The sequence below is a fragment of the Conger conger genome, chromosome 12 (genome assembly GCF_963514075.1).
Source record: "Conger conger chromosome 12, fConCon1.1, whole genome shotgun sequence".
NCBI classification, from domain to species: Eukaryota; Metazoa; Chordata; class Actinopteri; order Anguilliformes; family Congridae; genus Conger; species Conger conger.
This window is the reverse complement of record NC_083771.1, coordinates 3,119,026-3,141,612: the sequence shown is the minus strand read 5'-3', so window position 1 is coordinate 3,141,612 and position 22,587 is coordinate 3,119,026. Positions and strand designations below refer to the sequence as shown.

Sequence of the window (22,587 nt, the reverse complement as noted above, 5' to 3'; positions counted from 1 at the left end):
ACAGCTGTGAGAATATTTCGTTTAATTTGTGAAATGTGATGTTCAGTGTAGAGCATTTCAATACAAAGAGTCTGAAGCAATGACTGGAAAAGGTATTTCTTTTTTTTTATTTGCAGGTTTCCTTTTGCCAACCAAGAAAATAGTTTTAAAAATAAGTTAGTCTACAGCATATTAATAACAAAGTTTGTTTGTTTTTTTTGCCTTTTTACAAAGTTACATTGGAACATTTCCACTATGAACATATTTTACATTGCGACATTCAGTCAGCATTATTTTCCCATATAATCAAAACGACGACTATCACACAGTAATAAATCATGCTTCAGTTGGCACCTTTAGGTTTACACAAACACAATATTTCTACACCATGCAAACTTATGAATATTAAACTTAACCGGGAAAAAAAAATAAAAAAATTGGAAGGGTGACACGACTTGGCCAACCTCGCTAACAGCATTCACCATAAATAAATCATGCGCAATATACAAAACAGTGCAAAGTACACAAACTAGGAAAGTACTCCCTAGTATTGAACAGTCCTTGTTTATAGGTTTATTGCACCTCAGCTTTGTGCTGTTAAGTCACCTGGAATGTGGCGAATCCAAACACGCACACACTACTGCACCCCACAGCTACAGACGTTCAATATCACCAAGCTGCCTGAAGAACGCAATTCTGTCCACGTTTTAACTTCTAACGCAACCGCAAAAAAGATGTACAGTATAATCGATTTGTTGTGCGTTGAGAGGATTAGGTGCCACAAGAACAACAGAGCCCCCAATTGAAATGATTTGAAAGCTAGAAAGGACAGGTAGCACCCAGGTATGCGGGGTCTCTGTAGCTGTGTAGTGCAGAGGGACGCTGGGGAAAGTGGGGTGGGGAACTGGGCCCCTCCATGTCACTGCTCAGGCTGTCCTCTCCACAGCTCATATCCTCACAGGAATCCTCACTGTGCACAAGGGAGGGAGAGGCAAACTTCCATTAATATACACTTTTTTTGAGTACCATCACAAGCCATTTTGGCCCCCCAAAAAAAACAAATCGGACCCATAAAATACAATGGTGCAATTGCAATTTTGAATCAAATTTGTAAACCAGAATATTTTGTACTTAAAGGTACAATAGACTTATAAAGGTAAAGAGAGGAATTGCAGCAACAAACACGCTCAACACTGTTTAATCCTCCCCCTTCTCTGTGAACGTGCTGACGTTGAACGCCATTGGCTGTGGTAATTGGAACCAATTTTCAACCAGTGAGCTTGAATTATTGTACAGCTACACGATGTTTTGGTACAGAGTGCCGGCCCATCAACTGCATATTTTGAAACATTTAATTTGATTTTGATTAATTGAATTTAAGGACAATAAACGCAGGCAGAGGGTGAGTCAACATGTCAGTGAGCCTTTTTCAATGATAGGAAGGGATTTACAATGTAAATCTTGTAACAATGTTTTAACACATCTTACCTATTGTACCTTTAACTACATTAGCAGATGAAAAAAGGTTGTACAGGAAGATTAATTGCTATTGCTTGGCATAGAGCTTGTCATGCACTGCAAATGTATAATATTAAAATTATCACACTTTGGTCTTCAAATTCAGACCTGGGAAACGGGTGGCTAAGCTGGAAGCAGTTGAGCAAGACCTCAGCTAAGGACATTTCTCGGTAGGATGTAACTCGTCATTGGAACATATTGCACCATGTAAGAGTCGCAGTGCAAGACAGGGCTGGTCTAACAGGCGAGGTGAACAGCAGTGACGTGTTAAACATACGTGAAACTCCCTGCATATTTGGGGGTGGTTTCCTTAGTAATCATGACCAGCAGCCTCACAAAGACAAGTACTTCAAATGAAACCACTGAACAACATTTTAGGAATTCCCTAAACATTACACACATTAGTCTACGTCTGTTGGGGATTTTCCAACTTGAGGCAAAGTCCCCTCCCGGTCCTTACTGTCAGTTTTATTTTCGTTTTTTGCCTGGACATTTTCATATCCTGCTTTTCAGACTGTTGTGCATTTTTGTTTTGCGTTTTGAGATTTTTGTTTTGCTTTTAGACTTTTTGATTTCATTACCTGGCACTTTCATCCCAGCCCCCCTCGGGAATGGTTGGCAGTTCTGGGACGCTGTAGTAGCTGCGGTGTAGATTCTGTGCCGTTCGACTGGACAGGATCCACACCAGTTTCTTGTTGTCTGGCTTACTGCATTCGGGCGAAGAGTAATCCGTCATGCACTTGGCCACTAACTCCCTCCAGTACAGGAGCTCCCCGTCAGCGATCTGGAAAGACCAACATGCATCATAACATTAGACACCCCAGTTGCGTTACATAATCCATGTGGGTCAGCAGAAACTTTTTGGGACGACTCCCAACTGTAAAAGATAGCATGCAACGTATCAATGCCTCCCAATTTTCCTTTCTGTAATAAATCCTATCGCTTCAGAGTACTTGGTCCATAAAATGCAGGAGGTAGGTCAAATGCTTGTGTTCTGTGAACTTTTCTAAATCTGCTTGCCAAGTGTACTCCAAGTTTATTTGAATATTAATGGATAATGCATTTTGTACTTTAAGCTGTATTGAATGCTTATTATTATGGTCTCTGTGGGCAGAGTCGTTGTTCTTAACATTTGTCTGAGCAGGGGAACTGAAAAGAACCAATAACAGCAGGAGCTGCTTTGAGTTCCCTGTTAACCACAGTACCGCCATTATGTTTGCCCAAAGGTCGGTGACCCCTGTCAAACATTATGTACTGAACAAATTTCACATGGTTACCTTTAGATGCCTTTGAATACACTGGGCGATTTCTAGCATATCTACAGACTGGATGGCTTCGATCTCCTGGGCCAGAAGGGACAGTGCCAGCACTGACGGCTGAAAGAGACGAGGATGTGCGTGAGACATGCATCCAGGCATCGGACAGTGTACTGATTCAGAAAGCAATTTGGACAAAGTGGGTTCTTACTTTGGCTTTTGAGAAAACGATTCGACAAAGGCAGGCTTTTAGCTGGGCTTCCAGTTTGTCGAGACTCATACTGCTTTTCCTTGGGAAATGAAAAAGGGTGAAGAACTTCAGGGCCAAGTCATAGACCCCTTGAGATTGTGCATAAGAGAGACTTATAACAAGGTTGTGCAACAACTGACGCAAGACTCGAAGCAATGATCTGGGTTAGCAAGGCAAATGTCTTATCTTGAAAGCTGTTTGTGTGCCAGTATAGTGTCATATAGGCCTTTACATCGATTACACACACATGGAACATTGTTCAGAGTTAACCCGCTGCCATTAAATATGTATAATGGCCTGAAGTAGTGAACACGATGTAAAAGTATCAGGCTTTGATTTCAGTTCCCAAAAAGATGCTTCAAAATGCTCGTACCTTTCTGAAGTATGCAAGAGGGTTATTTCGTGGTATAGGTGCAAAAATGTGAAGGCAGTGACAGCTTTGCACTGAAAGTTCAGTTTTTCTGAAATGATCTTCTCCATTCGGGCGAGGTCTGTGCTGCTGAACTTGCACTGGCTGATGCGAATCAGGTCAGGGGGGGATGAGATGTTGCACTCCTCCTCAACCAGTTTAGCTGCTATGTGGAGACAGCTGATGGCGATGCAGGACAAGTGCTTGGGTTGGATCTGGTGAGGAGAGGGAAAAATGATAAATGCTCATTCCAGCAAATTAATTTCTGCCATCCAAAAACTCTAGTTAGTAGTGTTAACATCAACTCACTTATAAATAAACTGAATCACCACATTAGCATATTCAGTAATATGTTAAGATTGTGTTCAGGACATTGTGAATTTTTTTTATTTTTACTTTTGACAAAAGCAAACTTAAGCCTTTAAACAGGGAATTTAAGTTTCACTTTACTGAGAATTAAGGTATAGCATTATGACAGAGGTCAATGATTAAAACTCTTGAAAATAATAATCACCTTCATCATGGCCAGGAACCTATCCAGTAGGTTGACTGCCTGCACAAAGGTCTGTGTACTATAACCGAAAAAACTGGTCAGGCTCCAAAGATCTTCAACTTTGGCATCCCTGCATTTTGCTGAGATTTGTTTGTCATTCTGAGGGGGGAAACAAAAAATACTTGCATCTTACAATCTTGTAACATTTGAATTGTGTTCGACAAAAAAGAAATTACGTTATTTATAATTCAGATGCCCGCCTCCGTTAATATTTCTGGGGGGGGGAACCCAAACATTTTTTTATAAATATTTTTCAAGACCACAATCCGGCACTAGCTTGCAGTTTTACAAAGGCACAAGAATCCAAGGCGAAATCTAGCCTCTCTTGGGACCGATGCATAAGTACTGTCCTAGTGAAGGCTTGCTTACAGCCGGAACGTGTTGACATTTTAATGTACATAAATAAGGTTTTTAAAAAGGCATATGAGGAATTCGCCTTCGTGTCGTCTTCGTGTGGGGGGGATGGACGGTACGGACATGGTCAAAGGCCGCTTTATAATTAGGTTACCTCCAGGGTAGACTCCAGTAGGTTCAGTCCCTTCTCCCTCGGTAGATAGATCGACTCTTGTTCGAAATTTGCCTTCAGCTCCCTCATAAGTTTAAAGGCTTCCATGTCTCAAATGCAACGTCTCCCGTTTTCTTCAACAAAAAAAAAAAATTGGAATCAATACATGTTTATATATGTCCTACAATCATACGCTCGGTATGTTCAGGGGAAAGGTTTATAACCCAACCCCCTTTCTCAGCAGGGAATTGGTGTTCGGTTTCGTCAGCTAACGCCTAAAAAATATGAAGGATGTGGTCAAATTCGTGAGCTAACCAACATGAAAATGTATATCAAATGGTTACAATGTAACGATCGTTTTGGAAATAAGCATAAGGGATCAATTGAGCGAGGTGAAGTAAAACGACAGCCAAGTAAATAGACACCGAAGAAGAAGAACTACCACTATGGAAAACAACTATGGGGGGAAGGGCTGGATTAGCTCAGTCTTCAGCTGGCTACGTGACATGGCTAACGTAGCTAGCCTGCTATTTCGCTAAATAACGACTATGCTTTGTTTTACATGAATCGGATTCAGATAACTAACGTAATTGAACCTGCTAGTAATGTCTGCAACTCACTACCTACTGTTGTCCGGCGAATACGACATGTTGCATTTAATACGATATTTTTGTGTAACTTTGGTCAAACGAACGTAACGTAAAATCGACAGTATATCAAACAAGATAGCTAGAATACAGGTCTGATGGCTAATATTTCAGTTGGACGCTACAAAATTTAAAGTATGTTTCGGTTATTGACATAACATTCGAGTTTTTTTGGAAATTCGTTTTGAGATTCGTAAATTGACATTCGCTAGTAACAATAACATTCAAGCAAGACGGCTATCGTAACATCGACTAGGTATCCTAAGTACGGCTACGCTAACGTTACCTTAAAGTTACATCCTCCGTTTAATCACTAAGTGAGAGAACTGCTATATTCAACTTAGCCGTTTCCAAAATAAAATAGCGATGTCCTCGAACGTTAGTCTACCTAGTTTGACGCTATAGTGAACGTTGCCCAACTTTAAAAAAACAAATTCCGCTAGCCAGTCTTCAAGACTACATTCCAACATTATTTTAAATACTCAACTCAACCTTTACATAACTATAGTTATTTCATAAATCTGATTACCTGTATCCTAGAATTGCATTATTTTTCGTGTCCAAGACTGCCAGTTGAGCGTTTTCTGATTCCTTATATTTCCTCTTTGTTGTTGGTAATTTCCACGCCCAGCGATGGGTACGTCATGGTAAACTGGCCAATCACAACGAAAGAATGTATTATTGCCTTCATAATTAAACGCTTTAATATAAAATAATACTTTTTTTCTTGAAGAATTTTAACAAATCAGTTCAGCCGTTTTGTTGACTATCACACTAATGTGTTGTTATGCGTCTGTAATGATTTGCGTCTTAGTTCATTTTGGGCGAAAACTGCTTTAAATAGTCTGTGTTGTTGTGTTCAAAAAGTCCGCCGAAATCCTCGCCGCCTATTGGCTTCAAATAAGAAAATAAAGCTTTGTGATTGGTTCAGAGCATCTTGCGTTTTGGCCAGGATAACGATTCTAGGCAAACCCTTTACATTTTCATAAGGGCCTGTTTGAAAATTGAATCGTAAACGGACCTTTATTTTTTAACATTACCTATGTTGGAAGCAAGATAATTAATTTGCTCTGGTATGGGGTGGGAGGCGAATAATGTAGCTAACGTTACCAGTGTATTATTGAGCGTTATACAGCCTAACTGTTACATTTTCCTAATTTTAATCCACAGTAGCTCAAGAGGCGGTAACGAAGAGCTGTTGGCTTGTTTTGAATTTAAGATTGCTACTGACGAGCCAAGCTAAATTCGTTCAAGAAGCTATATAAACATTTAACGTAAATGTATCTGGTTACTTTTGATACAATTGCAATGTTGACAGAAACGAATGCGCTGAGTTCTCAAATAGCTTTTTTATATGCAGCACATCTATTACCAAGACTCACTTGTGCTAAATAGTAGTATTGCTTTATGAGGAGAGGAATTGATTTTAGCTAATTTCTTTTAATTTTGGGAAATTATTACATTTTCATGTTTGCTAAATGTATTGTTAGTCTTGCAAAAAAACATTACAGCAAATAATTTCAGTCGCAAGATGTCTATATGCACTGCAGTAATCATTTCCGTAATTTAAAGTCTTTTGGGTCAGACAATTCGACTGCAGTTGTAAAATGAGACTGTTGTGGTAGAATAATTACAACATGGATGCCATTTGCATTGTCTTCATATGAAACTTGCACGTAGAAATATAGCACTGGGATAAATGGGAATATTCTACTGGAAGCATTATATCGTTAGTTGTCGCTATTTTCTTCCAAGCTACTGAAATGGCAAGGACCATGTTCACATCTGTCAGTCTGAGTCTGTCAGTCACAGCCTTCACAGTGATGAGCTAACAGTAAGTGTATTGGTTTACTATTCTTTGGCCATTAATCGTGGACGTTTACAGTCAGACGTTACAATATGAATAATACATATTTGGAAAACAATGTTCAAATTAAATAATTACAGCAGGTGAAGTCCCGTTTCTCTCCGTGTCCGTAAGTCACCTCCCTTGCCTTGTTTCCTGCGAGGAAGGAGAATTAAACGAATTACAGAACAACTATTACAGTGTGTTCGTTCGCCAGAGAAACTAGTCCCAAGAACAACATTTACAAATTATATATTATGTGCAGTTATATAGTACAACTGTTGGTGATTTAAAAAGTAAACATATTCATATTTGCATATCTTCTACATTTTTATGGAAAGCAACGGTATTTACGTGAAAATGCACGAATATTTTGATATGGACTGCGCAGTATAGAAAGTGGGCGGACCTGTGTCCTTCCTTTTCTGCCTCCTCCTCGGAAGTAGACGTGTTGTCTATATTCCGTCCGTTTTATTTTTAATATCAATTGGGAAGGATCCCCTTCTTTTTTCTACCCCCAGATAAAAACAACAAGTAATTCAAGATGGACGATTAAAAAGATCATAAGCAGATTTGCCTTTTAATTTCACTTCAGTTTAATGGACCGGATGATCGCCAAGTCAAACTGTGACCCTCACAGCTTTGCAGGGGAGGTGAGGAAATATTACAGCTAGCTAGTCTAGCTAACATTTATATTTGCTAACGTTAATTACTGTTCTTCGTGGAAAGAATCGCTAGCAAGCTGGCTGGCATGACCGTCTACATCAAGCTAACTAGCTAACGTTAGCTGAAATGTTTAACTTGTCATTTGGTAGTGCCAGTGAATGTAGCCAACGTTAGCTAGAGCTAGCTGGTTTAATCTGTCATCTCGATTGTTTCCATCGAGCCAGTCTTTATAGCTAGCTAACTAAGTTCGCTGGAGGTTTATTCGTCAGATAAGTTAGCTATCAGTGAATGTTGTTGAGCTAATCACGATAGTCCGCTATCTGCCTATTTAGCTGCATTTTGTTGCAATCGTTGCAACGACCGAATGTGGTTTCGTTGTTAGCTAGCTAGGTTACTTTGTGTCTCCTTGTTATTTGGCATTTATGGTTAACTAGCTAGCGTTAGGCTGGCTACATACATACCTTTGCATTTAGCTAACATTTACTAAAATAACCTAGTTAGCTAACGTTATCACCAACTGGTAGTCTTGCTCCAAACAAGATAGCAGAAATACTGACCAACAAAAGACAGGTGTTACTTTTGTTCATAGGCATATCTCACTAGCTAGCTTTTTTTGTAGCTCGGTCGATGGTTTGTTGATGGGAAACGCTATAAAGGCTATGATAAACACTTTGTTTATTTAGAGTTAAACATGCTCGGTGTATATCCTGCTCGAGTAAACCATATTTATCGGCAATGTTGTTCTTGGGCTCACATAAGATGAAAATTGAAAGTGAAATTGCATTACCAAGCTTGCTACCATAGCTTGCTACCATAGCTAGCTATAACAGAATATATGGGTAACTTATAGTCATGGTCTTGGGGTTGCATTACAAACACCAGTCAACGTCCGATAATTTGTCCATTCCCAATAAATTGCCTTAAATGCGTCGTTACGTTTCTGCACACATCCATTCCTTTTAAAGGATGCTTGCCAATATGCCCCTCTTGAAATAATGTTTCGTCTTTCAGTTCCGCTTTGATGCAGTCACTGCAATTTTCTTGAATCAAATTTATTCTCAACTTGAAATAATACATATGGCATTCACATTTCGTATGTGTGGGTGTTTGCACAGTTGGTGTTAATCACAGGGCAGATTTCTGTATGGTCCAATTTGAGATCTATTTTTTCCTTTCGCAAAATTGAATCATACTCGCCCCCAGTAATCATAAAGTCATACTTCTGACGTCTTTCTCATTTTATTGTAATACCAGGTATGATTGAATGCATTATGAACATTATTCAAACCTCTTTGAACATATCTTAGAATTGGAGCACATTGCCCAATATCTGTATTTTCTGCTTGTCTTTAAAAATATCAGAATCAAATAGTTTTAACGTTATTTTCCTGATTCTTTGGACAAGAATGCCTACTATTTATTTCAACATGACAGGATATTTGTAATTAACTTGGGGGGGGGGGGGGGGGGGCAGGGGCAGGGGCGGGGTGGCTTGGGTTGTGTGGTTGAGATATTATGACCCCGATTCCATTTCAACAAATTCACTTTTCCCTGTCATATTTGTCACTGCATTTTCTGTGCCTCTGGGAGACCAGCTGGCCAACGTCCTAATCAGGGCACGCACTGCTGCTGAAATGAGTGTGGGTGTTCTTGTTATAAGCTGCACAGTTGCATTATTTTATGGAAATGTATGATCCTCTTTCATGTTGTAGATGTAGCAGCTGGAGTCTTTATTTGCGTTATTTGATTTGATTTGCGGCTTGGCATGAACTGTGTTTTCATGTTTTACACTCTCGTGCTAACCCAATTTTTTTGTTGTCTTGCGCAGGTAGCTGTATCCAGTGGGGTGGTAGGCACATCCAGGGGTTGTGATGAAACTCGCAGAACCCTTGGAGAGCCAGAGGTTGTCTTTTCTTCTGGAAAAGGCAGCCTCTAGGGAAGCTAAGATGTGGAAGGTGTACGTGCCGAAAAACCCATCCAAACAGGTGATTGTCATGGGACAGAAAAGCGACCCAACTCAACCAATATGAGCAGACAAGCAAGGGACAATGGTCTTGTAGCTTATTGATAGCTTACAATTCAATTCACAAGTTTACTCCTTGTAGGCTAGTTCATAATACGGATGACTTTTCACCCAAATTGCAAAGACAATTTAGCTTGTAACTGGCTTTTCATACTGGAGACCAGAGGGAGAGGTGTAATTCACTTTGAGAGTCCAGTTATGAGCCTGTTGTGTATGGTTCTAATTTAAAGCAGTTCACTGAAATTCAGGGTGGTTTGAGCACAAGAGCTATCCTTGTTGCACACATTATGTACCGTAGAACTCCACTATCGATTTAATGTAGATTGGATTTTAAAAAATGTATTATGCAAATTTTACACTGATTTGTCAGTCAGCTAACTTCAGTTTTAATTTTCAGCTTGATTATAGTGATTACAGATCTGTAATAGTTGAATTAATTTGAAAGCATATTAGTGTTTCCTAGCAATGAGCGTGCAGCTTGTCTGGGTGCAGAGAGAGAGTGACGGGAAGGGGGAAACACACTGCATGTCATTCAAGGCCAGTCTGCTCTCTCCTATTCTCCCCTTCCCTCTCTCTCCTTCCCTCTCCCGGTCCTGTGTCGCGCACCCTCAGGATACAGACGTCTCTCCTGCTCAGCGTGATGAGGCGGTCCAGTGGCTCTCAGACATGCACTGCAGCCTCAGGCTTTATCCAGAGACCCTCTCCCTGGCCATCAGCATTTTGGACCGGTTTTTAGCCATCGTAAAGGTAGGGGCCTATTCCTGTTCGATTCTCAAGTGTGTTCCTGATTTAAAAGTGAGGGAGAGCTGTGTGCGTGTGGCCGTGCATGTGAATCCACACAGGTTTTTAGCCACCGTAAATGTAGGGGCCTATTCATGTTTGATTTCTGAAGTGTTTTCCTGATGAAAAAAAAGTGAGGGAGAGCTGAGTGTGTGTGTGTGTGTGTGTGTGTGTGTGTGTGTGTGTGTGTGTGTGTGTGTGTGTGGTATATGTTGACCTATTTTATGTGAGCTGGTATATGCTGACTTTTATGTCATAGGGGGAATATTTATGCCACTGCTGTTCAGACGCGCGTCCTTTATTGCTATATTACTGCAGGTGGTGGGTGAAATAATGAGGAAAGTGTCATGGTTTATGATGGATTGTCAAAGTAGACTTGGAGTCTGATAAAGATTGAGTATGATAACCGCTAACCTGTAAGAAATGTGTTGTGACTTGTTTGAAATGTGTGGAAGAAATGTGTTGATGAATACTTACAGTACCAGTCAAAAGTTTGGACACACCTTGCCTTTTTCTGGCTTTTTTTAATTCATATTTTATTTCTACTGTTTGTAATTGAAATTTCATGTGGTCAAAGTGCAGATTCTCAGCTTTTATGAAACCAAATGTGCCAATTTTTATACATTTTAGTTTCACCATGTAGTAATTGTAGCACTTTTTATCCTGATAGGTCACAGGCATGAGGCATGACTTAGCAACCAAAGTCAAAACATGACTATTTTATTTGACATTATGTTACTTTGTCTCAAACATTGAAATGCGGGGCTGTGTATAGAAAGTGCTGTTATTACTACAGGGTGAAACCAATATGTATAAAAATTGGTACATTTGGTGTAATAAAAGCTGAGAATCTGAACTTTGACCACATATGAATTGTTTAATTATAAACAGAAAATGGCAAGGTGTCTCTTTTGACTGGTAATTTTTCTGGACAGATCTGTGGAGGGTTGTAATTGTTAGTATGAATAAAACATTAAAATTGAATAACTCTTAGTAACTTTTAGTTCAACAAATAACTTAAATTAAGAGTGTCAGAGAGTGGAAAGTGGAAAAGGTTGCTTCTTTGCAGTAGGGGTTTTGTAGTTCTTCACACTTAGGTAAAGCTGCTAGCTGCAAGATCATTTTGCATCATTGATTCTGGCTGGGGTACGCTAGGGGGGCAAGTTCCAGGCTCACAAGATGGGATTCACAAAGCTCAGTCATGCATGTAAATGCCTGATACCCATTTTAAAATATGGTGCTTTTAACTTGCCTCTGGAGTCTTCTTAAAGGGGCAGTGCTGTTACAAAAAGGCACCAAAAGGTACAAAGTCGATTGAGTTGTATTTTCTGCCGTGTTGTGTTGGGGATATTTTTGTTTATAGCTAATGCAGTTTTTCCAGGAAGTGCACACAGGAAGCATTTCCAAATTGGGACAGACTGCTCTTCCTGTATCTTGGATGCAGTCCTCTTCTCCAGTTGAATTTGCTCAGTCAGAGATGAGTGGGGCCACAGTGTGAGGGAATGCAGCTGATAATGTCTCTCGCCAGGAAGCAAGGATGCAGCTTTTTATGCAGTTAGCCATTGAAGATTTTTTTACTGTTTCAAAATGATGAAAAAAGGAAGAGGGCCCTGTGCAAAAGTTTGAGAACCCTGCCTCCTCGGGCAGCCATGACAAGCTTGCAAATGCCTCTTATGGCCAGTCTTTCAGTTGTCGCTTTTGGAATTTTTCCCCCATTCTTCCTGACAAAACACCCCTAGCTCAGAAATATTCTTTGGCCTCCTTGCATGTACGGCATGTTTGAGATCTCGCCACAGATTTGGGGACTGGTGGCCATTTCAATAGCCCCACAGTGTGAGAGAACGCAGCTGATGATGCCCTCTTGTGTCTCTCGCCAGCTATGTATGCGGTTTTTAGCCATTTGAACAGTGAGGGTAATGACACCGTCCTCTTCTCCTTCCCTCTGTCCACAGGCCCGTCCAAAGTACTTGCGCTGCATTGCCATCACGTGCTTCTTCCTGGCTGCCAAGACCTGCGAGGAAGACGAGGTGAACCCCCGGGAACACGCCACTGTAGGCCAGAGGGATTACCTGTCCAGGGCTTTTCTGCAGAAAAGTATATAATGTGATTGTTTAGCGAGGAAGCGTGACTTAAAGGTCCCGCGTTGTACACTTTTCCAGTGATGTATGATCAGTCCTGATATTTTTTTGTTGTACCAAAAACAATATCCAGTTGCACATCCAGTTGTCCAGCGCCTCATGAGCTGTACCAAGAACAGGCTGTTTTAGTGACTGTACCTTTAAAGCTCATTGATATCAATGAACCTCTGTTCTGATTGGCCGGTGAGATTTGTTCAGGCTACAATGTGGGCCGTGCTGAAGCAAACGATTGTCATAATTTCACAGAAGTCCAAATGGCTCATTTAAATGCACTTTTTCTCCATACGGATTGTGTGGATTTATTTGGGGACTGCGTTTTGATACTTTCACAGTGTTTTTATAACACCTTAAAGTCCATAATCCAAATAAAGAATAAAAGCCTAAAAGAAATGAGTCTATGCTAAATGAGTGCTACCTGAAACTGCCTTTGAGTGGTAGTGGCAGACCTGGCAAACAGCATTCCTACACCAAGTATATGAGCCACTCTGTTGAGGTGTGCACAAGAGCCTGTAGCCAATGTCAATACAGGGTTTTACAGATACAGACACTACAAGAAATAACAAAAAACAATCCTGTTCAACCTGTTTTTCCTTTGACCTGTTTGAATGGCAGGATGCCTGTTTGCCCTTGCGGGAATCAGAACTTTGCCACAAGTTTGCCATGATTTTAGTTCAGCATTGGCCAATGTACATAAGTTAGTCTGTCACCTTGGAAACATTTTCGGTTTCTTTCACACATTGACAAAAAAACACACACGGGGCATTTCTATCGGAATGGGTTAAAAATACTGTTTGATTTTGAATTTTAAGCAGCCCTAATGTTTCCACAGTCGATAGCTATTTCAACCACCTTTGGTGAAAAGGCTAGAAAAGGGGAATCTTCATGAGGGCAATGTTCAGATGGGCTTTCACAACTGTAGTACCTCTAGCTTTGTGAAAAAGCAAGGTGGCCTGACCCGGTCCTGTCTCTCCGCAGCGTGTCCCGGCCCTGCGAGATCTCGCCCGGACCAGCGGCTGTGGCTGCTCCCCGGCCGAGATCCTGCGGATGGAGAGGATCGTTCTGGACAAGCTGAACTGGGACCTGCACACGGCTACACCTCTGGAGTTCCTTCAGATCGTGAGTGTCGCCAGGCTCCGGCCTCAAGCACTGCTGCTGCCTTTTCTTCTGGAAACACTTGTTTGTTGTCGTATAATATAATGTAACAAACGTGTGCTCACTTGTACCACTGCTGATGTGAGCTAAGCCAGTGGTCTCCAACCAACCCTGGTCCAGGAGAGCTACTGGGTCTGCTGGTTTTTGTTTCTGTTGAGAGCCAGGTAACCAGGCGAGGCGAGTTAAGTGTGTAATCAACTGCTCTAATTGAGTAAATAAGTGCTCAGTCCCTACAAAACCAGCAGACCCTGTTGCTGTCCAGGACCGGGGTTGGAGACCACTGATCTAAACAATTGACCTTGCTGCAACATTTCCCGATTTTAAAACCGAGCGACACACATCTCAGTAACAGAAGCGAGTAGGGTGATTTTTAAACGAAGGTGAACTCACACGAATGGCCTCCCTCTCTCCCGCTCCGCGTCCTGCCTCAGTTCCACGCCATGGTGCTGCTGTGCAAGTGGCAGTTCCTGGAGGGCCTGCAGGGGGTGAACCCGTCGCAGCACGTGGGCCTGCTCACGCAGCAGCTCCACCACTGCCTGAAGCACAGCGCGCTGCTGCGCGTGAAGGGCTCCATGCTGGCCCTGGCCCTCATCACCCTCGAGCTGGAGAAACGCTGTCCCGACTGGCTGGCTCTCACTGTCAACCTGCTCAAGAAGGCGCAGGTAATAATGACGGCGAATCGTTTCTTATTTAGCTGACGCTTCCTATCCAAAGCGACTTCGATTAGACTAGGCGGGGGACAATGCGGGGGCTTGCTCTAGGGTCCAACAGCTGTGGATCTTATTGTGGCTTGAACCACCAACCTCCCGGGTCTCAGTCATGTACCACTAGGCTGCAGGCTGCCCCTAAGGTACCCTCACTGTCGACTGTAAGCCCAGCTCTTGCATGTCACCACGACCCCTGTACTGTAGACCCCATGTCGGCTTCGACCGATATTTCTTCTGGAGACTATGCAGTTCCTTGCATTCCTTGCATTTTCTCCTCGTCCTTGTTCACTCTGGTCTCATTCTGGGGCAGGGTTTTTGAGGAGTGATGCTGCAATATCTTATTTACTATAATAAATCAAACTTGATTAAATGATTGATTTGGGCAAAAGCATTAGGCGTCTTATTTACCAATTACCTTCTTGTCTCTAAAAGAGACTAAGGCTATTTAGATGAACATATTAATTATTCCAATGAATAATACAATTTTTTGATAGGTAGCTAATTTTGGATAAGAACGGATCAGTCTTCATGAAGGTACAGTAGGTCATTTTGGATTTCTAATGGTCAAGAGAGGAATAGCAGCAACAAAAACCTTCAAACCGCAGCACAAAACGCCACTGGCTGTGGCAATTAGAACCAATTTTCAACCAATGAGCTTGAATTATTGTACAATTATACAATGTTTTGTGTCAGGCCGTCAACTGTATATTTTGAAACCTGAATTTAAGGACTATAAGCACAGGCAGAGGGTTGACATGTCAGTAAGCCATTTCAATGATAGGAAGGGATTTGCAATGGTCTTGTAACAATTTTTTAACACAAATCTTCCCTATTTTAACAAAGATCTTCCCTTTAATGTGAAATTGGAGCCTTTTTATGCATGTAATGCTGCCACTGTTGTGCTGAGAAAAAGGAAGTGGTACAGAATCACCCACACCCAGGTCGTTGGGTTTGCCCACATCGTGTTGGTTGCTGTGCAGAAATGCAGGCACTCCAACTCCCGAAGGGGAATTTGCATCGACATTTTTGGTTATAAGTTCGATGGCAGGACTTGAGATGGGCAAACTTCCAACAGCACACCTGACTCAGCTAGACTGACGCCATGTAACAGTAAGCAAATAATTAGACCTCAAGTCGAACAGCGCATTGAAACCAAAAGCACTTACCAGCTCTGTCGCAGTCTGGACTGCTTCAAACCGCCGGCCACTTACCATGGTCAAGGGCAGGGATTTGGAAGTAGTCCATAGCTAGCATTGGATTCTGAAGAATATTTAGCTTTAATGTTTATTATTGGATTTGAAGCAGACCTTAATTGTTTTGAATTCAAATACTTTTCTACACTTTACTGAGCTTATCTGTATCGACTGGAACCTATGAAACACTCTGAAAGTGAGCATACCCTGCCTTCTGGTCCTCTTGATTGGCTCAATTGGACCAGGCAAGATCATGCGAGCACAGAAAACTATTTAAATCCAAAACGATTGCATATCGCTCTGGATAAGAGCGTCCGCTAAATGCCTATAATGTAATGTAATATTCAACCCAGGTCTTGTTTGAAGCGTCCCAGTTAATCGACTGATTAATTCAGCCAATGGAAAAAAATGGCTCCTAGTGATCAAAGGCAAGAAGTATCCAATCAGAATGTAGTTTTTACCTTCACATATGGTCACATGTCAGTCTTGCAGACCTAATTACACCTGCCAGGAGGTGACCTTGATAAAGCAACTTATCAACAGGACCGGTGCTTGGAGGTTTAAACAGTAACAGGCCTTTCTGGTTAGTCTTAGTCTGTTTTACTCTTTCAGTGCTCGTGGTAATGTTTCATAGAAATATTAAAGATATATACACTCACTGAGCACATTTAGGTTTTATTACTTATTTTTTTTAGACTTCTACTGCTGTAACCGATCCACTTAGAGTTACGATGCATTGCCTGTTCAGAGGTGCTCTTCTGCATACCACTGTTGTAATATGTGGTTATTTACATTACTGTTATGTGCCTGCCAGCTTCGACCAGTCTGGCCATTCTCCTCTGACGTCTCGCATTAATAAGGCATTTCTGTCTGCAGAACTGCTGCTCACTGGTTTTATTATTTTTTATTTTTATACCATTCTTTGCAAACTCTAGTGATAGTGTCTGTGAAAATCCCAGGAGATCAGCAGTTTCTGAGATACTCAAACCACCCTGTCTGCCAGCAACAATCATTCCACAGTCAAGCCACTTAGATTTTTTCCCCATTCTGTTGGTTGAACAGAACTGAAGCTCCTGACCTGTATCTACATGATTGTACGCATTGCACTGCTGCCACACAATTGGCTGATTAGATAATCGCATGAATAAGTAGGTGTAGTAAAGTAAAAATGTTCCTAATAAAGTGCTCAGAGAGTGTATATATTGGCATGGTATGACATCTGCTTAATATGTCCCTAATAAAGTGCTCAGAGTGTATATGTTGGCATGGTATGACATCTGCTTAATCTAGATAAATGTAATGATTATTGGCACCGAGTGTAACCTCGATCTTGCTTCCTCCCCCCAGATCGATAGCTCTCAGCTCATCGGCTGTCGAGAGCTTGTGGCACGTTGCCTGTCCACGCACCAGGCTTCCCTACCTCCCAACACTGTGTACATCTACCACCCCCTCTGCCACAGCCTAGCGTCACGCGAGAGGGGGGCAGGCGCGGCCCCGCGGGAGCACCCTGTCCGTCACCCGGGCCAGCCTACCGGAGACAGGGCCCACCCCCAGGGCCCCGCCCCCTCCCCTCTCGGCCACCCCCAGCTGCTCCGCCCGCTCTGCAAGGCCCGGGCCAAGCGCAAGGTGGAGGAGATGGAGGTGGACGAGTTCTACGACGGGATCAAGCGCCTCTACAACGAGGACGCCGGTCCGGACGGGGGGGAGGGGCAGGGCGCGGGCCGCCAGGAGGGCGGTGGCTCGCCCTGCCCCCCCCTGCAGCCCGTCCCCGTCGTCTAGAAGAGAACGGAAGAGGCACCTCCGTTACCCCTCTGGCGTGAGCCGCAGGAAGGAAAGCAAGCCGCAGTCCGGTGCGTTATCTCCAGGATGGATCGAGCCAAAAACACAAAAAAAGCTGCTGATTCATAACCATTTTTGAGCACAAATAGAAAATGTAAAAATAAAAAAAGATTAAAAATAAAAAAAAGTATATAATGTAAAAATTTCCCCCCAAAAAAAGTAGAAGTACTTTTTTCCCCTGTGTTTTTTTGTTTTTTTTCCATTTACAGTTGTCTGGCTTAAGTGCTCATTGCATTTCTCACCTTGATTTATTTTCAAAATGTTCAAGAAGTTTCAAGTTTTGTTTTTTCCTAAGTCTCTCGCTGCATGTTGTGTTGGTGTTGTTTCCAAGTTAATAACAGGACATGCTCCAAAGAGTAAAACTGAATGTCAAGAGAACGTGTTTTGTCAAAAAGTGTAGACTTTGTGTTTGGCTGCCCGGGTCGAGGCTGTGAAGTCGTGTGGAATAACGCTGAGATGTCTGTGGTGTAGACTGCATTGCCATCTAGGTTTGATTCATTTCACAACATCCCACTGCTCTTTGAGCAACTCGCATTTTATCATTAATACTGACAAAATATTCCTATCACAATTCACAAAAAAGCATTAAATGTCACTTATACTATACAAAGAAACCATAGTATTACATACGATTAAACTTGGGCAGTCATAGTGCAGACTCAGTTTGTGAAACTTTCTGAAAAATTTAACTGCAAAACAAAAAAAAAAAAACAAATGAATATACCAAAAAAAAGCTTAAATCATTCACATTTATTTTGCTGTTCATTCATTACAAGCTCACTGTTAATGCAAAAAGCTCATTCTTATACCTGGCACTGATAACTGCATCTGTACTGCTGGACACTGTGGCACCAATAAAGAGAAATCGTCTGAGTCCTATTTGTCTGCTGTACTCTTTTTACGACAAGTACTGACTAGATTGGAATTTCTGGGAGGTAAATATGCTTTTGATTCAACTCGGGCTGCAGGCTGTTGTTGTTTTTAGAAAAGAGTCCCAGATTAAGAGGTTATAGCCAATCGCCACAATCTGGAAACGGCACATTGTCAGATTTGGTTATATATAGGTGTGTATTTCTCTGGTACTGTAAAACTTGTATTTGTAAGTTTAGGGCCAAGTGCTGATACCATAATAGTCACTAGAGCTCAAACTTAAAACCCTAAAATGTTGCATTGGGTTAGAACTATGCAGTAGTGGTTCATGTTATTAAATATTAAATTGATACCACTCGGAAAACTTAAAATGTGCAAATAAAGAACAAAAAAGCCGTTGCTAATTGTCATCACCTGGTTCTTTCTAATAAACGTATACAGTGGTGCAAACATAGTGCCCATTTAGATTTCTGGACATCCAATGAAAAATCGCCTGAATGGAATGTGCTTCACAGGGGGTTGCATTCCGAAACATGGTTCATGGGAATTGTAGTCTGGAACTTGTCAAACAAAGTTCAAAATCACAACGTCTGGACTCCATATCCCATCATGCAATCGTTAAAATATTTTGTGACAGTCATTCACGAAGTTGCACTGTTCAGAGAGATTGGTCGGCTACATTGCTTTGTAGCTACGTTAAAACGACTAGAAATGAAATACTAAACTATTGCAGGTCCCAAATTAAACTGAAATATAGATTACTTTGTAAAAGGTGTTCTAGGCTACTGTCACCTGAGAAAATCAACGCACCAAATACATTCAATGTTCTGTTGGACTTAACGTCCTCGACGGAACGTGGATGTCCGACGCATTAACTTAAATACCTCGTTAAAGTGCAAGGTGTTTTTTTATGTGCGGCTTCATGATCGCGCCCAGTTCAACGCAGGTATGCAACTGCAGGTGGAGTTAGTAGCAATAGGGAGGAGTCTCCGAAAAACAGAAACCGTCTACAGACGGACCGAACGCAGGAACAGACGTCTGCGCAAAAATAAGTTCGGAATGGCCACCGAATTGACTCAGGACGCAGTTTTGAAATTTCTTTGCAGCAAAAACGGAAAAGTAAAAAATGCGGATCTTTTATCTCACTTCAAAAGGTTCATTCGGGACGACGAAGACAGGGCGCAGAACAGAGAATTGTTTAAGAGGTTTGTGAATACGGTGGCGGTGGTAAAACAAGAAGAAGGTGTGTCTTTTGTTGTGCTCAGGAAAAAATACAAAAGTCTGGTTCGATACGTCGGGGATACCCCCTCACCAAAAACCGCAAGTTCAAATCCAAAAGAAGCTTTTCCGAGGGAGCACTCAAGTAGAATCCCGGAGAAATGTCAAACAGATTTAAAAGCTAAAGGTAAGGAGCCGTCCACTGATGGCACGCTTCAGAAGAACTCTGACAAAGTATTGTTGGCAGCGGGAATTGTAAACAGCAGTAGGCCTACAGAGACTGTTAATATAGAAACAAATGCCAATATCTTACCTTCATCGACGGCTGAGCATTCGCCACCCCTAACCGTCAGTACAGACAACCGCCCTTGTACTTTGAAACCACCCGAGTTGCATTTGCAATCAGGTGAGAGTGGCGATACATGTCAACAAGTACAGACTGGTAGAGTTGATAGTGAAGCTGTTTTTCCTTCATCAGAATCACCTGCTCTGACAGGTGTTGTAGAGGAGAATATTTGCATTGCCGAACAGGAACAGTCCAAAGAGCCTATTGAGCAAAGTGAGTCATTATCCTCATCATTAGATGGTCGATACAATGAGATCAAAATTATTGTTCCTGACGATGCTAGTTGGAATAATGTCCAAAGACAACCGAGTGATGAAAGCTTGCAGAGTAGCTCAGATTCGGTTAGTGCCTCGCAGCCCTTGCATAACCTGCTGGCACGTAATCCTCGAATTTCAAGTTCCACTCCTTGTCTGTTGGATTGCTCAGAATCTGCAACTAATCTGCCTGATTACCAGCTAGCAGCCCACAGCAACGGCAGCCTACCGAGGTTGAATGACAGACTGAGTCCCCACTCTGGGGAAGACGGTGGAGAGGAGGTGCTATTCCGGCCCCAGCCTGTGCGTCACAGCCTACCCCTTGATAACAGCCGAAGTAACTCCCCTGGAGGTCTAGCAGAACATCACCGCGCACGATCCTCCAGCCACGGTGACCTCCTCCAGCCCCCTTACGATGACGGCGCGTGGCCCCGGAGCTTGTCCAAAGAGGCATGGTCCAGCGAAGACAGCCTTAATTACAACGACCTGCCTGGCGGGCAGGGGACCAAGGTGCGCGAGATGCTCCGGCGTGCTCAGGAGGCCAGGCTGTTTTCCAAGCTGCACGGCTCGGAGAGGAAAGCGGGGCCCTTGCACCGCTCCATGGGTAACCTCGATGACGAAGAGCCTGAGGTTTCTGAAGCCGGTTTGGGAACCGCGGCCGGCGCGACCTCGCGCACCGGCGCTCGGAGGACCCGCAGCCAGGTCCGGAGTCGCCTGTGTCGCAGCCTGGGGACGGACCTAGACCAGCCTTTCCTCGAGGACGCGGTCTCGGCGCGGCTTAAGCGTCTGCGGCTGCTGTCGTCCTCCATGAGCATCAGGTACGCCGCACCCCCCCGGACGCACAGCAACGGGGACGTTTCCTCCCAGGGCAGTGGCAGGATTAGCGATGGCGCCGGTTTCCATCGGAGCACGTCTGTGCCTCTCGATCCCAAAGAGCACGACTGGATGGTGAAGGCAGCTGCCGGTAAGTGGCCGGACATCTACTCGCTGTTACGAGAGGAGCCCGGTCTTCTGGCCAAGAGGGACTTCATCTCTGGGTACACGGTGCTGCACTGGATTGCCAAGCACGGGGACCATCGGGTGCTCAACACGCTCTGGTACGGGGTCAATAAGATGGGGATGAGCCTGGACATTGATGCCAAAAGCACCTGTGGATACACACCCCTACACCTGGCAGCTATCCACGGTCACAAGAAGCTCGTCCGCCTCCTGGTGCACAAGTTCAAAGCCAATGTAGCCCTGAGGGACACCAGCGGTAAAAAGCCATGGCAGTACATTGGCAAAGGTGGCCCTAGGGACCTTCTGCATCTCCTCAAGGCCCCACCGAGCATAACTGGGGGCTTTGCCCCTAAGCGGCCGGCGTCAACTGAGGAACTGATGACGCGTCCGGTTGCCATGTCCCCTAAAGTGAAAAGGCATTCTTCAATTGCGGCGTTTCTCAAGCACAAGTCCCTGTTGAAGGTTTCGGGTCACCCCGAGTCCTTTGTGTAAGCATGGGGCCGCAGAAACGTTGCATCATTCCTGGGATGCTGGTCACTGAATTCCCCCGGGGCTGAAATTATGGCTGCAGGGTTTGGTGGGAGACCAAAAGAAGAGATGCAAATACGCTTTAAACCACTTTGTAAAAACTGTGTTTGTAACTAATGATTATTCTCTATAGATTGTGTGTGTATATCATTCCTCACCTTCATTTCAGAAACTTGTGGTTTGCTGCAGTAAATAGTCTTCCAACAGCCAAGGTTTTTTTTCTTCAGAGAATTGAAAGGAGATTTCCCAATCATAAACATTTCTGTATTCTTACCTCCTTTTCAGAAAGTATATGCTAGCTAAAGGCAGGTTTTCAGTTGTTCTGTAAACAATAACACACTTTTTTCACAGAAACATGCTGCCCTGAGGCTCTCTCAGAATAAACTGAGACTTTAACTAGCTACATGACGTGAAAGGTTTACAAATATTTATTTGGTTCAGTTCCACCAATCCCTCCTCCCAATATCTTCTTATTCAATTCCAAGGGAACTCAATGTGTTCTTATTCAAAGTTTCCCATTAGTGTGAAGAGTTTCCAAGTAAGTTTGGGCTGAAATTACCCACTCACGACATGTTATATCTGGTACCTGCCCTGGCCGTCAGCTGTCCTCTTAACCCTGTGGAAAACCACAAGGGATATGTCAAACAAATCCACCTGTAGCACAGTTTCCTGGGTTAATGAATGTGTTTTTGCTTTTCAGTCTGCCCTGAGGTACCTACTGCATTGTCTTCATTTTGATGATATCCGTTTTAAGATGTGTTGCAGGGAACAGAATGTGAGCAGGTACAGAAATCTCTCCACAGGCCGCTGTTTAGCTGGATTAATTTATTCTGGAAAAAAAGTCCTGTTACAGCTTTATTTTGGGCGTAAGGTTGAAATGTTCTTGTGCATTCCATCCCATTTAATTAGCA

The 22,587-nt window shown here is 42.8% G+C and overlaps 2 protein-coding genes across 5 annotated transcripts in view; one reads left to right on the top strand and one right to left on the bottom strand.

Moving 5' to 3' along the window:
- LOC133142261 (cyclin-I-like) overlaps nt 1–18,335 on the top strand; it is a 31,293-nt gene extending 12,958 nt beyond the window's left edge. The window contains exons 1-7 of one of the 4 annotated variants that reach the window (XM_061263372.1): nt 7,374–7,616; nt 9,458–9,614; nt 10,265–10,399; nt 12,385–12,459; nt 13,546–13,686; nt 14,154–14,384; nt 16,970–18,335. In XM_061263372.1, the coding sequence (XP_061119356.1) occupies nt 9,501–9,614; nt 10,265–10,399; nt 12,385–12,459; nt 13,546–13,686; nt 14,154–14,384; nt 16,970–17,401 (1,128 nt within the window). In that variant the 5' untranslated portion in view covers nt 7,374–7,616; nt 9,458–9,500 and the 3' untranslated portion in view covers nt 17,402–18,335. Of the gene's footprint in view, nt 1–1,603; nt 2,601–7,373; nt 7,617–9,457; nt 9,615–10,264; nt 10,400–12,384; nt 12,484–13,545; nt 13,687–14,153; nt 14,385–16,969 lie in introns of those variants that run through there. The other 3 variants (XM_061263371.1, XM_061263370.1, XM_061263369.1) reach the window with 3 other exon arrangements.
- ccng2 (cyclin G2) lies at nt 81–5,735 on the bottom strand. Its single transcript, XM_061263373.1, has 8 exons — nt 5,647–5,735; nt 4,474–4,604; nt 3,927–4,064; nt 3,377–3,627; nt 2,965–3,043; nt 2,775–2,873; nt 2,079–2,281; nt 81–949 (listed from the first exon to the last, which is right to left on the bottom strand). Exons 2-8 carry the CDS (start codon nt 4,576–4,578, stop codon nt 799–801), a joined length of 1,026 nt encoding a protein of 341 aa, XP_061119357.1. The 5' UTR covers nt 4,579–4,604; nt 5,647–5,735; the 3' UTR covers nt 81–798.
- Nucleotides 18,336–22,587: the final 4,252 nt, after the last annotated feature.

Coding starts and splice junctions, on each gene's coding strand:
- ccng2 (XM_061263373.1), bottom strand. CDS start 4,578: ATGGAAGCCTTTAAACTTATGAGGGAGCTGAAGGCAAATTTCGAACAA. Junction 3,044..3,376: donor CTCTTGCATACTTCAGAAAG/GTACGAGCATTT, acceptor TCATTTCCCAAG/GAAAAGCAGTATGAGTCTCG. Junction 950..2,078: donor GGCTGGGATGAAAGTGCCAG/GTAATGAAATCA, acceptor CCTTGTGCACAG/TGAGGATTCCTGTGAGGATA.